This window comes from Mastigoproctus giganteus, chromosome 10 (genome assembly GCF_048544385.1).
Source record: "Mastigoproctus giganteus isolate SK-2022 chromosome 10, ASM4854438v1, whole genome shotgun sequence".
NCBI lineage: Eukaryota > Metazoa > Arthropoda > Arachnida > Uropygi > Thelyphonidae > Mastigoproctus > Mastigoproctus giganteus.
Genome location: NC_143584.1, coordinates 116,756,841 through 116,771,572, shown reverse-complemented (window position 1 = coordinate 116,771,572; position 14,732 = coordinate 116,756,841). Strand labels below are relative to the sequence as shown.

The window sequence follows — 14,732 nt, the reverse complement described above, 5'->3', positions numbered from 1 at the left end:
CTTAAACTGCATAAAAAAATAAAATAAATGCTGTAATTTCACAGACACATAAAGTGCATACAAATGGGAGGGGAGTGAACTCTACTCACTGAATTATTTTTTTAAAAAGATAACAACATAGAAGCATTCTGGAATATCTATTTTAAATTATTTTGTCATTAAAAAATTTGATTTGTCAACAGTGACAGAAACTGTCAAAATTCCATCAAATAAAAATATGCCTTTCTACATTATGCAAAAATTTTAAAAAGGTGTATGTTAATCATAACCAATTGTTTTTCTTTTTAAATCTTATCATTATAAGACCATTCTTTGGTATGCATTTGACCAAATAACAAAATTTCAAATAATATATTCATTGAAAGCTATGTTAAAACTTAGAAAGCAGTACTAAATACAAACATTTTAAATAAACAAGTGCTACTCATAATAGTTTAAAAAAAAAAAAACATATTATTACATACCCTTTCATCTATGTTCTCTTGATTTAGTAACAACGCTTCAAAGAATATTATAAAATGGCAGCTTTGTTAAACACAAAAAAAAAAAAAAAAAACACAATGCCAAATAGAAAACTCTTCATTCATCTTCCACTGTGCACAAGAGAAACAAGCATGAGCGTAATGGACTGTTTTTTGAAATATATATTGTTATAACATCTTTCTTTGACAAGCATTTGACCTAATAACAAAAAATTTAAAGGAACATGCTCCATTTGCAGCTACATTAAAAAATCAGTGCGAAACAGAAATCAGAAAAATTCATTTTGTTTCACAAAGAAAATGTAATGAGCATTATTCATAATGCACCATTTTATGAAAACTTATTATACCCTCTATCTTCAATGTTTACTTGATATGGTAATGTGCACATACTTTATATGTGTTGTCACAAATTTACTCTTTCAAATAACCTTTATGTATTTTCATACAGATTATATGCAAACACATAAAATTATATCAAACCCATTGGTTCCCCTCCCCCATTCTAATTCTAAAAAACAACCATTTGCTTAACAAAACAGCAATGATTTATTATTTCTTTTTTAAATGAGCAATATATACAATTTAATTTTTATTTTTAAAATTTCTTTCTTTTTCAGTTCTTTACACCAAAGAACAACTAGGATTGTCAAAAACTAAAATTATAATGGGATACAGTATTATAAATAAAATTATAACACTACATGAACTCTGGATATACTGTATAACAAACTGATATGAATTGATACAATCATTATGTTTCCAGAAGGAAGATAAGTTCTCATTTTGAACTAGCTCTACAAGCAACAGGATTGCCCAGTCACTCAAAGAACAACTTTCTCAAATCTGCCAACAGCATGCTATTCTAAAACAAACTGTTTTCTTTCAACTGAGAAATTCTTTTAGATTATCAGACATCAGAAGAGTAAAGTTTACATATATTAATGGAATATAGTAAATATAATAATAATCTTAAAGTTTACATACATTTTTTTTTTTTTGTTGTTGTTGTTGTTTTCATTATTTTCTTGACTGGAAAGGAATCATGCATATTTGTGCATGTAACCTCTTTTATTTGAATTTGTGCTTAACCTTTAACTGTGTGCTTATTTAACCTGACAGGACCAGCAAGAAAACATTTAATCCTGGTTGGAGATTATCAGTTAGCTGATTCTTTTTGTAATTAGTGATGTACATGATACATTTTTTTTCTATTTATATTGTTTTTCACTTCATGAAAGCTGAGTGGCGCTTAGAGCATAGATAATATCATTTGTGTTAATCCATTGTGTCCAGACAAGTACAATTTTTCATGTAGCAAAATACTGCTTTTCATCACAGTGGCATGTTTTTCACTAAATTAGATGTAAACCAGTAAATTAGCTAATCCCAGTGCATCTGCATTCCAGGAAGGCATCACAAAGTATCCTACGTTACCAAAAGATGCCAGAATGTTGAATGTTATTCTGATAGGTAGTGTGCATCATCTGTCGAAGCAGTAAAATTGATGCTTCGACAGAAGAGAGGCAAAGCTATAGACTGTCAAATTTTATAATTCTACGAGGAGGGGGAAGAAAGCTTACATAGCTGGATGAGTAGAATGTTATGTATGATATCAGCTGGAATATTATACAGTGGTCCATGGTAATTTTTATTTTCCCAAATACATTTAGAAGGCATCAATTTGCAAGTGATCTGAAGGTGATAATATGCAAAGGTTCCAGTTCATAACAAAAAATAAAAATGATAGTGATAAAAAAAATGGACACAAATGATGTCTTACAATTGTTTTGCTATTTCAATCATGCAGAATTTTCGTGTGGTGAAATCAAAAGAACCTTGGGAAAAAGAATTGAATGATTTTATGTTACTATTTCTTGTTTATAATATTCATCGCATAGATAGAAAAATTAATAGAAATTTATTTATTTTTTCATTGAAATATGTTAATGTCTAACCTTTCTTGTAAATAATGCTTTAATTTGTTGTATTGGAGTAATGCACAAGTTTAATGCCTCTACAAACTTATATTTGGCAGAGATTAAGTGTTTCATGTTTTTATTTTATGTTACCAACATTTTTCTGAAAATTTAAGTATAATTCATACACATTTTTCTTTCATTAAAACTAATGAGCATTTATAGGTCAAAAAGTATTTGCAAAATTTTCAATTATTATTAAAAAATGAACTGAAATTAATGAGCACTCCATCTACTGATAAAATTCCACCCATTAGTACACTAAAAGCACAATTCATTCAAAAGACTGAATAATTTTAACTGAATAATTTTTAAATTTTTCAGAAAACTGAATAATTTTTAAATTTTTAAATAACTGTTAAAATGTGGAGCCTGTAAGGGGACCAATATCACTTATGTTACAAAAGGAACTGATATGACTTGTGTTACAAAAGGGGATAAAGTTAAATGATATAAATGCCAGCTAAAGCTGGCATTTGTATCATTTAACTTTGTATTATTTTTTGTATCATTAAAATGATACAAAAAAAATAATAATAATTTCATAAACACTAACAACCCCAAGAAGGCCTTGTACTCCCAGACACTTTGTTTTCCAGGTTGCTACATGCCCCAATACAAGCAGTGCAGGGATCACTTTCACTCCTGCTTGCATCTGCTGTTAATCTATTAGTCTGTCTCCCCCACCCGAACAAGATAACTGTTTTATAATCTACCTAACACTGCCTCTATAGTATCGGCAAATATTCTTTCATCCCTTCTATTCAAGTATATCCCACCCACCCCTTTAAAAACATTCTCTCCTGTTAACAAGCAGTGACCAGGCTGAAAAAAATTCTACTCCACAAGCCACACACAGTTGCAGCCTCCATAGCCAGGTGGGCAGAAGCAGCAGTGCATAGCATATGCTTCTTGATTAGACCGGGGTTAGAGCCTGTGACCACCAAATACGGAGGACACAGAAAGGTCAAGGAATGACCACTGCATATCCCCGGAGCAATATGGTCTTAGTTGCTAATGCTCCTAAAAACCAAATAATAACAACAACAACAACAACACAGTTTCTACGGGGGTGAACTGATTGACAATACTCTCAACATGTACTCCCTCCTATCGTGTTTGAGAAGAATTGCAGACAATTTCATATGTAATCCTAACTCAACAACTCTTTCTCAACACTGCTTTATACCTATTAATTAAATCATCAGATCTCCTATTCTTAATATCATTAGTATCAACATGTACAACAATATCACCTTCTGTGCACTACTGTTCTGTTTTACAACATCATTAACTTTTACCCAGGAAGATATACCCTGGCCCTCCGGGTTATCCAGTTCACTGTCATCAGTTGTATGTGTGAACAAGAAATCAGTATCAAAGGTGTTGTAATTTGTTACTTTGTTAATAAAGTTATCATAGACTACTAAGTGTCTGAATTAGCAGTTAACTCTAAATGGAAATAACCCATCAAGTAAAAGATTCATTTAAGGTCAGGATTAGAGAACCCATGTTGTATTTAAGAGAATAAATAATGACACAATTTGGTCAAAAATGCCACAAAAACAAATTAAAAATAATCGTTACTTAAGCATTACCTCTAGAAACATAATAGTTCCTACTGCATTTATCACTTATCATATAAATACTAATCAACAGTACACACTTATAGCTAAAAACTAGATTTTGCTTCAAGATTTCAACAAGGCAGGTTAATAATAATAATAATGTGTGTGTGTGTGTGTGTGTGTGTGTGTGTGTGTGTGTGTGTGTGTGTGTGTGTGTGTGTGTGTGTTCAAAGATTTTTTTATGTGTAGCCATGTAAAGAATTTGGAAGCTTTCAGATTTTATATAAAATAATTAATGGAGAAACAAAGCAAATTGCTCTTAATTCAAGTTATAAACTAAGTTATTCTTAAATTACAAACAGTATTTTAAAAAAAAAACTTACTTTTTCTGCAGTAAGGTCTGTATCCTTGTCATGTTTTCTTTGTGTGAAGATAATTGTGAAGACAGCATGTGATCGACTACTAGTTTCATTCATGTTAGTAGCTGCCACCGTTCTGTTAAGTAAAATAAGACAATTGTTATATTACTGTTCAGCTGTTTTTATTTTTTTGATTTTCAACAATTTGATATTTTCTAACTTTAATCTAGAAATTAAAATGAAAATTATAGGTTGATTGATTTGGTAGTTGTTGGCGCATCGGCTTCTGTGGCCATATTGCACCTCCCAAGGTTTTTGCAGTACTTTGATCCAAGCCCGAGGCGGGAATCGAACCCGTGACCTTTGGGTTGCCGAAAATTATAGGCGGTGATAATGTTTGCATTATCGTGCAATGCATAAAATAACTAGCACAGTTTTGCAAATGCAAATCATTAACATACGCATTAAAAATCCAATAATCCTGCATCTCAGTCAGTCAGCCAGAACTTTACATAATGGCACCTCCAACACACAAACTGCTGTTGTGCAAGACAGAGATTTCAACACAGAATAACAGCAAAATAAATAACTGTTATGCTAAAACTTTGAAGTGAGCAGAGTAATACACAGCATATACAATAGAACAATGGTTACCCGTAATGTGTTATACAGAATAATTTGAAAGGCTGATTTTTCTTCTTCTATTTTTTTTTTATTAATGGTAGTATTTGAAACAAATGTTTATTATGCTGCAAAAGTATTACTGTCTGTTTTTTTTAAGTCGTATACCTGGTGAAATGGCGAATTAGGACTAATATGAGTGATAGAGTTTAGTCAATTGCTTCCATGAACCCAATTTTCCATGACGTATTTTGTTCTCTTCATTTCATATTATGTTTAGTTTAGCTACTGATTTGGTAAGAATAATTTTAACCCAAAATTGTACAATTTATTTATCTCAGTATTTCAAGCTAAAACGTCAGCAAAAAGAAACAGTACTGAAATAGACAGAAACCAGGAAAAATGCAATATAATTAAATTGATATTATTAAGGAACTTGAGAGATTTCGCAGCAAAAAAAAAGTCACAATAAATGAAACAAAAAGTAATTGAGCCTTGTTTTAAAAAATTATTTTAAATTCTTTTCCACATAAGATTTTCAGTAAAATACCTATTTGAATATACATACATATGTAAATGTGCAAATTTTTATGTATACATTATTATTATTATTATTATTTTTAATTAAATAAATTCATTTATTTTTTCATGGTATTTAAAGTTTTTTTTCTTTTACCTTAATACATATATTATAACAGAATTAATTTAATTTTATCTTACGTTCCATTATCTGGAAAATATTTTGCTATCCAGAAGAGGTCTGGCATTAATTATTCTGGAAAACTGATGTTCTACTGTATTTATATTTTGTGTACATATTGTGTATTATAGTTATAAGTTATTGTCTGGCTGTTTAGCTAACTAATTACTGCTATATTACTGTTGGCATTTGTGGCGAGCAGGCATGCCTATTACAGCTCTTCATAGCGACATTAAACAAGCATAGATAAGAGGAGGATTAAAGCAAGATTAGTGAAGTAGAGCAGGATTTCAGAGGTTTTTTAGTATATTGTAAAGTTTATTTTAATAAGTTTTTCCCCGTAATAGTTTGATTAATTTTTTGAAAGTTTGTTTTATTAATAATTAGTAAATTTCTACTAATTTACTATTAATTAGTAAATTTCCACCATAGCCTAGTGGTCAGGCGCGTGGGTGCATAAGTATACGTGCCTTGAGTGACCGGGGTTCAAGCCCTTGACTGCTGAATACGGTGCTGTTTCTTGTATTCTGTCTATCTTGTGAACTCCTCTGACCGTTTGGTCGTCCCAGAGTATAAACAGAAAATTTATTTTTATTTATTTTTAAAATTTCCTAACGGTTATTACAAGGTTCACCTTGAACACTTCGTCAGAGGGTACCATGACTCATACGGAAATAGCCGATGGCGATTCCCGGGTGAGTCATGAATTTATCCTTTGCAGAACCTGTGGCATGTATTCCAAGGTCGACCTAGTGGATAATCTTAGCTCACTTGGGGATTCTTTTCTTTGTCACCATTGTAAGGAGTGTACTGATCTTAAGTTACAATTTGGTGCATGCATTGCTAGAACAATTTGATCACTGAAAAAAACAGGTGTTTGCCCTCGAGAATAATGTAACTGGGAGTTCACCAGGGACTCAAGACTCTAGCAACCTACCAAGTGATACACTCCTGATTCGGGCCCCAGTACAGAATAACCAAGTGCAAACTACTCTGGTTCAAAAGGACTTAGTTCTATCAGGAGACTCCATTGTCAGGGAAACAGGAAATATTTTTTTATAATAAGGATAGGTGAACTAGAACCAGGGTATGTCTGCCAGGAGCAACTATTAATGATGTCACCAACAGACTGTCAGATTTTAAGGGGGGGAAAAGAGAATATTATTATTCATGTGGGGACCAATGACATTAAGCATACAGGATCTGATGATTTGTTACACAAATATAGGACCATGCTGAAGAAATGTCATAGTTAGGTCACAATGTCTATGTGTCTACAATTATATGCTGAAAGCCTTGTGGATTAACTCAAGACTTGAAAGAATCTGAAAGGCTTTTGAGGGGAAATTTCTATCAGCTTGGTTCCCACTTGTAGGAAGAAGGAATCTGTTTTGTAGAGAGGGGATACATTTAAACAAGTGGTGCAAAGGTTTTTGTCAGTATTATTGAGGATACCTTAAAGGTTCAGGGAAACTGCTAGTTTGGGGGGACAAGGGTAATATAGATACACGTTTATCTGATATTACTGGTCAAATTAACTCTCGCACACACCTCAAGAGAATTTTGTTACCGCAACAGAACATAGTAGTAAGATGTTCTGAGAGCAAAAGCATTTCAAATGAGTGGGTAGCAAATACCAGGGAAACGAGCTTAAATAACTTTAAGGGGTGTGTCAGGGCAGTTAACTACACAAGAACACTAAGTCTTGTTTATACAGTAATGTCAGAAGTGTCATCAATAAAATGAGTGAATTCGAACTGCTGGTTAGGACAAGTAACACTGACATAATAGGGCTTACAGAAACGTGGTACCACCCGGAGATAAGGGATGATCAGTTTCAATACGGTATGTATAATTTATTTAGGAAGGACAGGGAAGATAGAATGGATGATGGGGTCATGCTTCTTATCAAAAGTAGCCTGAGCACGATGAAAGCTTTCCCGGATTCAGATGTTTCATATGCTTGTATAGAATCTGTATGGTGTGAATTGGAAGCAAAGGTATAATGAGAGTGAGAGTAATCTATAGGCCAGGTGATTGTGAAGGTTATGATGAGAGCCTCTACATACAAATGGAATGGTCAAGTAAGCGCGAATGTCTTATTATTTATTATTATTATTAGCTACATAGTGCAAGGAAGCTTGAGGTTTATGCTGCACCAGCCAAAAAAAAATCCACGGGTTACCCTGAGAGAGAGAGAGAGAGAGAGAGAGAGAGAGAGAGAGAGAGAGAGAGAGAGAGAAGTGGAAGGGAATCACCAAGAAAGAGAAGAATGATGATATCCAGCTCAGGGCCCTAGGTGTGCCAAGCCCATACTCGCCAGATGTGAGCCCCTGGGGTTATGGGTGATTGCAATTTGCATCTAATTGATTGGAGCAAATGGGAAGGAAACAACATTGGGGACAAAATTTTTAAATCAACTAGATGATTGTTATTTGTATCATGTCAGAGAAAGTACTAGAGAAAAGAATAGCCTAGACCTCATCATCACCCATGAATCAGATGACATAACAGGGCTTACAGTAGCGGAACAAGTAGCAGGAAGTGATCATGGAGTTCTACGGTGGATGATGAAGAGAGAGAGAGGTAGCAGTAGTAAAAGGCAAAGTAATGAGTTTTAATTGCAGAAAAGGAAATTACAATGCCTTAAGATGCCCTCATGTATTACGATATCTACATATAATTAATATGAATGGTATTAATAGGTAGATATCGTTCTCTGTGCGATATCTACCTATTAACTGGGTAGATATCGCACAGGTGTGCAAAAATGTGTTATATGGGACTAAGAAAAAGTACAAAAAGGGGGTTACATTCCAAAAGCTAACAAAAATACACTATTTTGTTAACAAAAATACACCATTCTAGATTTCATGTATCTTCTGCTCTCTTTAAAAAATCAGTAATCTGGGTTTGTTTGCTTTTGCTTGATAAATATACCTGATTGTTATTTGTGTAACAATCAGGTATATTTATACCTGATTGTTATACAAATTTACTAAAAAAATACTAAACCTCTTTTTACACGATAGATACGTTCCTAAAAATTATGCGTAAAAAGAACTACTGACTCCATAGAAAAAGTAAAGATTGGTTCCAAACCTGAAATATAAGCAAAATAATGAAAAAAACAAACATTAAATTCGTTAGGATCATAAGATTTTTATTTACATTTCATGGAGAACACACATACGTATAATGAATTTTAATAACTTTAAAAAAAACATTCATTTCAGTTGTTTGCTAAGGATTCTATAAAAAAATTTTGTTATTCGCTATCAGTTTCTAACAATAAATGCAAAAGCTTTCGTTTTCGTGAGACTGTAATATCACTAGAACTACTAGATATGGTATTATTGTCATCGACTTCCGCCTGAACTTGTGGGATTCTTCTTGTCATGTCTTGAACAAAAGTACCACTGGTTGTTTCAATAGTTTTAGGCATGAACTCAGTTATTAATCGCTGATGCTTTAGATAAGTTGCGATATAATTCTGTGTATGAAGACATTAACAACTTAAGTTCATGTGAAAAAACTTCCCAGCACGTTCTTCACTTGGATCATGTCGGGCAAAATAATTGTCTAAATTACTGGCCAATTTAAGACCTCCTTTAATTATATCAGCAGTAGAAGTAGGATTATCTTGATCATTATCATTAACTTCTTCACTTTCAGGAGTCTCAGAAACAATCTCCACTATTTCGTCTTCGCTAAGCGGTTTATCAATTAACAATTCTTCGATATCTGCAGACGTAAGATCATCGAATCCTTCTCTGCCAATTTCACATTCCAAACTTATTATATTGGGGAATTCTGCAGTATGATTGAAGGGAACAGGAGCATTCTCTTTAACACATGCAGGCCAAATAGCATTCCAGCATGCATTCATAGTTTCTGGTCTCAATTCAGATAACGAAAATTGAACCTGATCAATACGATCCATAATTAAAATTTTCAAAACGAACTGAAATGTTCTTCTGACATAATATGTTTTAAAAGTCGCAATTATACCCTGATATAGAGGTTGTAGCAATGATGTGGTATTGGGCAGCAGAAAAAAAAAAAAATTACACATTTGGGTGTTCTGTGGCAGGATGACCGGGTGCATTATCAAGAATCAAAAGCACTTTAAATTCAAGGCACTTGTCATTCAAATAGCATCTAACTTCTGGCACAAAATGTTTGTGGAACCACTCAGTGAAAATATCAATGGTCACCCAGGCTTTTTTGTTGGCCATCCAACGAACTGCCAATTTTTGAAAATCTACGCCTTTCATTGGCCGTGGTCTTAAAGATCGATTTATGAGCAGTGGTTCTAAAGTGTTTGAACAAAATAGGAGTGTTATGTGATCCCTTGTTGCTTTGAATACACCAACAGTTTTTTGCATTTTTGATAAGTAAGTTCTGTTTGGCATTTTTTCCAAGAAAAGGCCAGTTTCATCCATATTCCAAACTTGTTCACGAGTGTAACCTCCATCGTCAATTATTTTAGCAAGTTTTTGTGGAAATGCTTTAGCAGCTGTTTCATCAGCAGAAGCCGTTTCACCTTTAATTTTTATATTATGAAGAGCATGTCTTTTAATAAACTTAGCCAGCCAACCATTGCTTGCATGAAATTCATATTTTTTCCTCGATTGAGATGAAGTATCTGGATGCAGTTTTTTAATCTGTTCATGAAATCTCAATGCTGATTGCTTGATGGAATTTCCGTCAACTGGCATTCTTTTTTCTACGTTATCTTCTATCCACATCACTAAAGCTTTTTCGGCCTTTTCTAGAACAACATCTCTTGTGTATGATGATAATTTTGCACTCGACTTTGTACCAGAACATACTGCTTTTCTAATAGCCTCTTCATTTTTCTTTATAGATCTGATAGTTGATTCACGGACTCCAAAATGCTTTACCCACAGCCATTGCACCTTTCCCAGTTTGAAGACTATCTAAATGAATTTTTATATCCAAGGCAACGGCTTTCCTTATTTTTTGGTTATCGGCAATATCATGTGAGGGCTGGATTAAATCTTCAGTTAATGAAATGAAAGTTTGACAATTACACACAATGTAGCTTACCATTTATTATTTCTTGGCAAAATTATTAATTTCATAACGCGATTTTTATTTTGATTTCACTTAAAAAGTGCAAATGCAAAAAATGCGGTAACTGTTGTCTACTCAAACACCAAATTCAAACTACTAAGAACTGCATTTTTATGCGCAGTCAGTTATGTAATTCAGGGAATTTAAAATTTAGAATTTTCTTAATTGAAATGTGAATGCAATTCTACAAAATTCTCAGAATTTTCTGGAATTAGGGATTTTTTCCTAACTTAGACTTTAGATAGGTCGTGTAAAAGTGAATAAAAATTATTTTTGATATCTCAATTTGCATAACTGCAAATTTGCATAAAAAAATTCGCATAAAAAGAGGTTTAGGTGTATTTGTGAATATTTTCTGACTGTTTGATCATATTTCCTGAATGAACTGACTCTGACCATACATTTTTCCACACGCGTTTAATGTTGATGGTTTTACTTGTTTTAGCGATAAAGTTATGATTCTAATACAGCCCACAATTGAGAAATATTTCCATGCCTCCATTACTTCAATACATTTGAATTCAATTTTTTTGCAAAATCCATTGTAACGATTTTCTGATGTAATGAGTTTAAAAGGTGGATATAATGCATTTATGTAATGGCTAAATGAAAGAACCCAGTATAACTGTGGCAATAGGAACATAACTTCAACTTTTGGATGACTTAAATCTTTTGTACGGCCTGGTGTGTTATTAAATAGTAATAAAACTTTGAAATTTAGATTTTTAGACAAGTTGAACAAGAACAAGTTCAATAGCACAAAATGTAACATGAGAATTTCCAAACAAAAATAAAATACAGGGATTTCTCAATATTTTTTTTTTTTTTTAATTGCAAGTCAACAGCGGGGATTCAAAAAGAGTGGAAATGTTGAAAAATTATATCCAACACATAACAGCAGCGTTTCCCCCGCACAAGCTCAAAAATACTCTGTTGTGCGAGGTTTACCGAAATTTTCTAACCGTGTGAGAGTAAAATCGTGTTATATAAGTGATCCAATGGCTACATACCATGTGGTGCGAGGATTTCTGCAATTTATCAATTGTGTTAGAGCAAAACCGTGTTGTAGATGTACCATGTTAGACAGGGGTTGCCTGTATTTTAGTATCACACTAAAAAGAATTACAATCTTAATATAAAAGGAGACATAAAACCATTAACTTTTTAATAAATTAATCTAATTTAAAGAAAGAATCCAAAGTTGTTTATGCAGTGTTTTTTCCTATATGCATTTTTAACTACAGCACAGACAACAAATGCAATGCAGGCCAACACATTCTCTATTATGCTCAATAAATTTTGGACATCTTTTTTAGATGGCAGTGTGTGTACTTCTTCACTTTTGCTGTCACTGGTAACAAAAACATCATTGTTTTGCTTGGTGCTCAGTAACTCTTCTGTTTTTGGCATTGCTGTGGTAGCAACTTCATCATTCACCTTCACAAACCTGCCAACAAAATTCATATGACTCCTTCAAATATCCCCATTTTCAATGTTGCTATCACATTCGTCTGCTGGACCATGTTTTTCAATGATATTCTCTCCAAAGAAGTAGTTGAAGCTCTTTCTGAAGCAGTTGATTATTACACTTGATGCAATACTGTCCCAAGAAATAACAAGATTACACATAGCATCCAAGCCATTCCAATTTGGATGCAAATTGTTCCCTGCTTCTACGTTGATTAAAAGAGAGCATACAGGGCCCAACTTATCAGGTGGGATCTGTATGCTCTCTTGAGGTTATAAATAATGATTCGATCCAGTGGCCACATAAAACTGGTGGAATGAGGAGGTAAAAACAACAGCCGTATATTTGTCAACTTAAGTGTCTTGGCAGAATGTGCTGTACCAAGGATCTAGAATCATCAAAATGTTCCTTTTTTTTCTGAAGCCATTCTTCTGTCCACTTTTGATAACCAAGACTAAAATTTTAACTGTCAGCCAAGCACTTCTATTGGCCTTATAATCACAGGGAAGTTGGGCAACTTTTTTGAAACATTTGAGATACTGCTAGAGTATCTCAATTCCTTGTCAGTGTTCATCCAGTTCACTCTAAAGTTTGAAGCAGATGGATCTCTCTCATTCTTGGATGTCCTGGTAAAACGTGTGAGCCCGCATCTAGAAACCTCGGTATATCATAAGCCAATGTGATGCAGACAGTTCGCAACTACAGATCTGGCAATGCTCCTAACCATCTCAACAGCACTGCCCGCACTCTATTCTCCAGGGCTTCAAGCCACTCCAGCACAGATGAAACCAGGTGCAATAAGATTTCCAGAGCGAGGACAGACTTGATCAATTGTGACTATCCAACCCACATATTGGACAAGTGATTATTACAAGCGCAGGAGCTCACAGTCCACCCGAGACTGCCATCAACTCGGGACAATGTGCTTACCACCTACATTCCCTGCTATACGGGCATTTTGGGCCAGATCTCAAAAATCCTCCGAGAATACCACATAAAATGCATGCAGCTGCCTGGTAGACACTTATGTTCTCTAGTTTCCAACATAAAGGCTCTGGTCACCCTTCTCTTACGCATAACCTGCAAAGATTGTGACAGCTGCTACATAGGAGAGAGAACTCGAGACGTCTTCAAGACAGCCTTGCAGAACACGAGAGATCAATTCGCCTTGCTGAGACCGACCAGTCCGCAATCGAGGAACACTTCTGGTCGACCCACCATGACCTCAATCCCAAGCGAATACAAAGACCAGTCCCGACACTTTCGTCACCGCCTCTGGTTAGAGTCACTTAATATATTGTGTAATTCAAAAGCCATGAACCGCTGCAAAGGCATGAGACTACACCCTATCTTGGAGACAACTGTTTTAAGTCTAGATAAGCGCTGGAAGAAAAACTACACACATCCATGCAACAACAACGAACACCAATCTAACAGTTTAATGCCCTACCTCGTGCCCTCGCACATCTCACTGCACACACAACTCTGTGTGTGTGTGTGTGTGTGTGTGTGTGTGTGTGTGTGTGTGTGTGTGTGTGTGTGTGTGTGTGTGTGTGTGTGTGTGTTAAAATAATTTTTATCTCAAAAGTTTCCATTCTGTTATAATTTGTTGACAAAGAGGCACGTTCAACCTGGAAAGCTCCAGGTTGAACAAGTTATATTTTACTGGATATATATGTTATTATTATTTCTTCTTTAAAACATCTTGGCTTGGAAAACTTACCAATCACAAGTGGGCATAGTTTGTACTACCATCTGAATTACAGAACAGTGAGTCTTTGTTTACTTAATTTTCCACCATGACAAGACTCTACTCAAACAGCAAATGTTTTGTTTGGCAGCAAATTACAAAATAAACCTGTCTCGTCAAGATTAAAAATATCCCCATATTTTTCAAGAATGGACTGTATAGAACACTGTATAGCGGTGTAAATTGAAGAGCCATAATCTGAGTCCTACCTGTATTTATTTAAAGCTAATGTAAAAAAATACATGAAGAAAATGAACGACTCTGTAGCCTTTTCTTTTTCGACTAATCCAGACTCGCGGCAAACATTTTACGAAACCAAGTTATTCCTGTTTTTAAATCTTTGGAGTCAGCCACTGCTGCATCTGAAGTAGGTAATTCCATGTTGCTGAGCTAGATAATTTGCCTTTTCTTGCAAAATCGGACCTGATATTTGCATATTAGATGCACAATTTGTTGGTACCACTCAAAAAGTTTTATTTCAAGTTCCTCGTGTTTTACACCATGAATTCTTTACCTGATTTTTTTTTTATCGCTGCTCCAGCGTCATGCACTTCAAGGTTTTCGGTTTTTCAGTATTGTAGATAAAGTAGGTAAAGGGAAATTTGTATTCCTTTGCAATATCTTTTACTTCGATCCACCCTATCAGCCTCTTGTATAATTTTCAGTTTAATTTCCAGGCTTAATTCTGTCCATTTACATTTTTTC

At 34.1% G+C, this 14,732-nt stretch overlaps 1 protein-coding gene across 4 annotated transcripts in view; it reads right to left on the bottom strand.

Moving 5' to 3' along the window:
• unc-104 (kinesin family member unc-104) overlaps positions 1 to 14,732 on the bottom strand; it is a 1,041,320-nt gene that overhangs the window by 837,042 nt on the left and 189,546 nt on the right. For all 4 annotated transcript variants that reach the window (XM_090382707.1, XM_090382708.1, XM_090382709.1 and 1 more), the window contains exon 7: positions 4,413 to 4,524. In XM_090382707.1, coding sequence (XP_090238833.1) covers positions 4,413 to 4,524 — 112 coding nt within the window. The remainder of the gene's footprint in view (positions 1 to 4,412; positions 4,525 to 14,732) is intronic.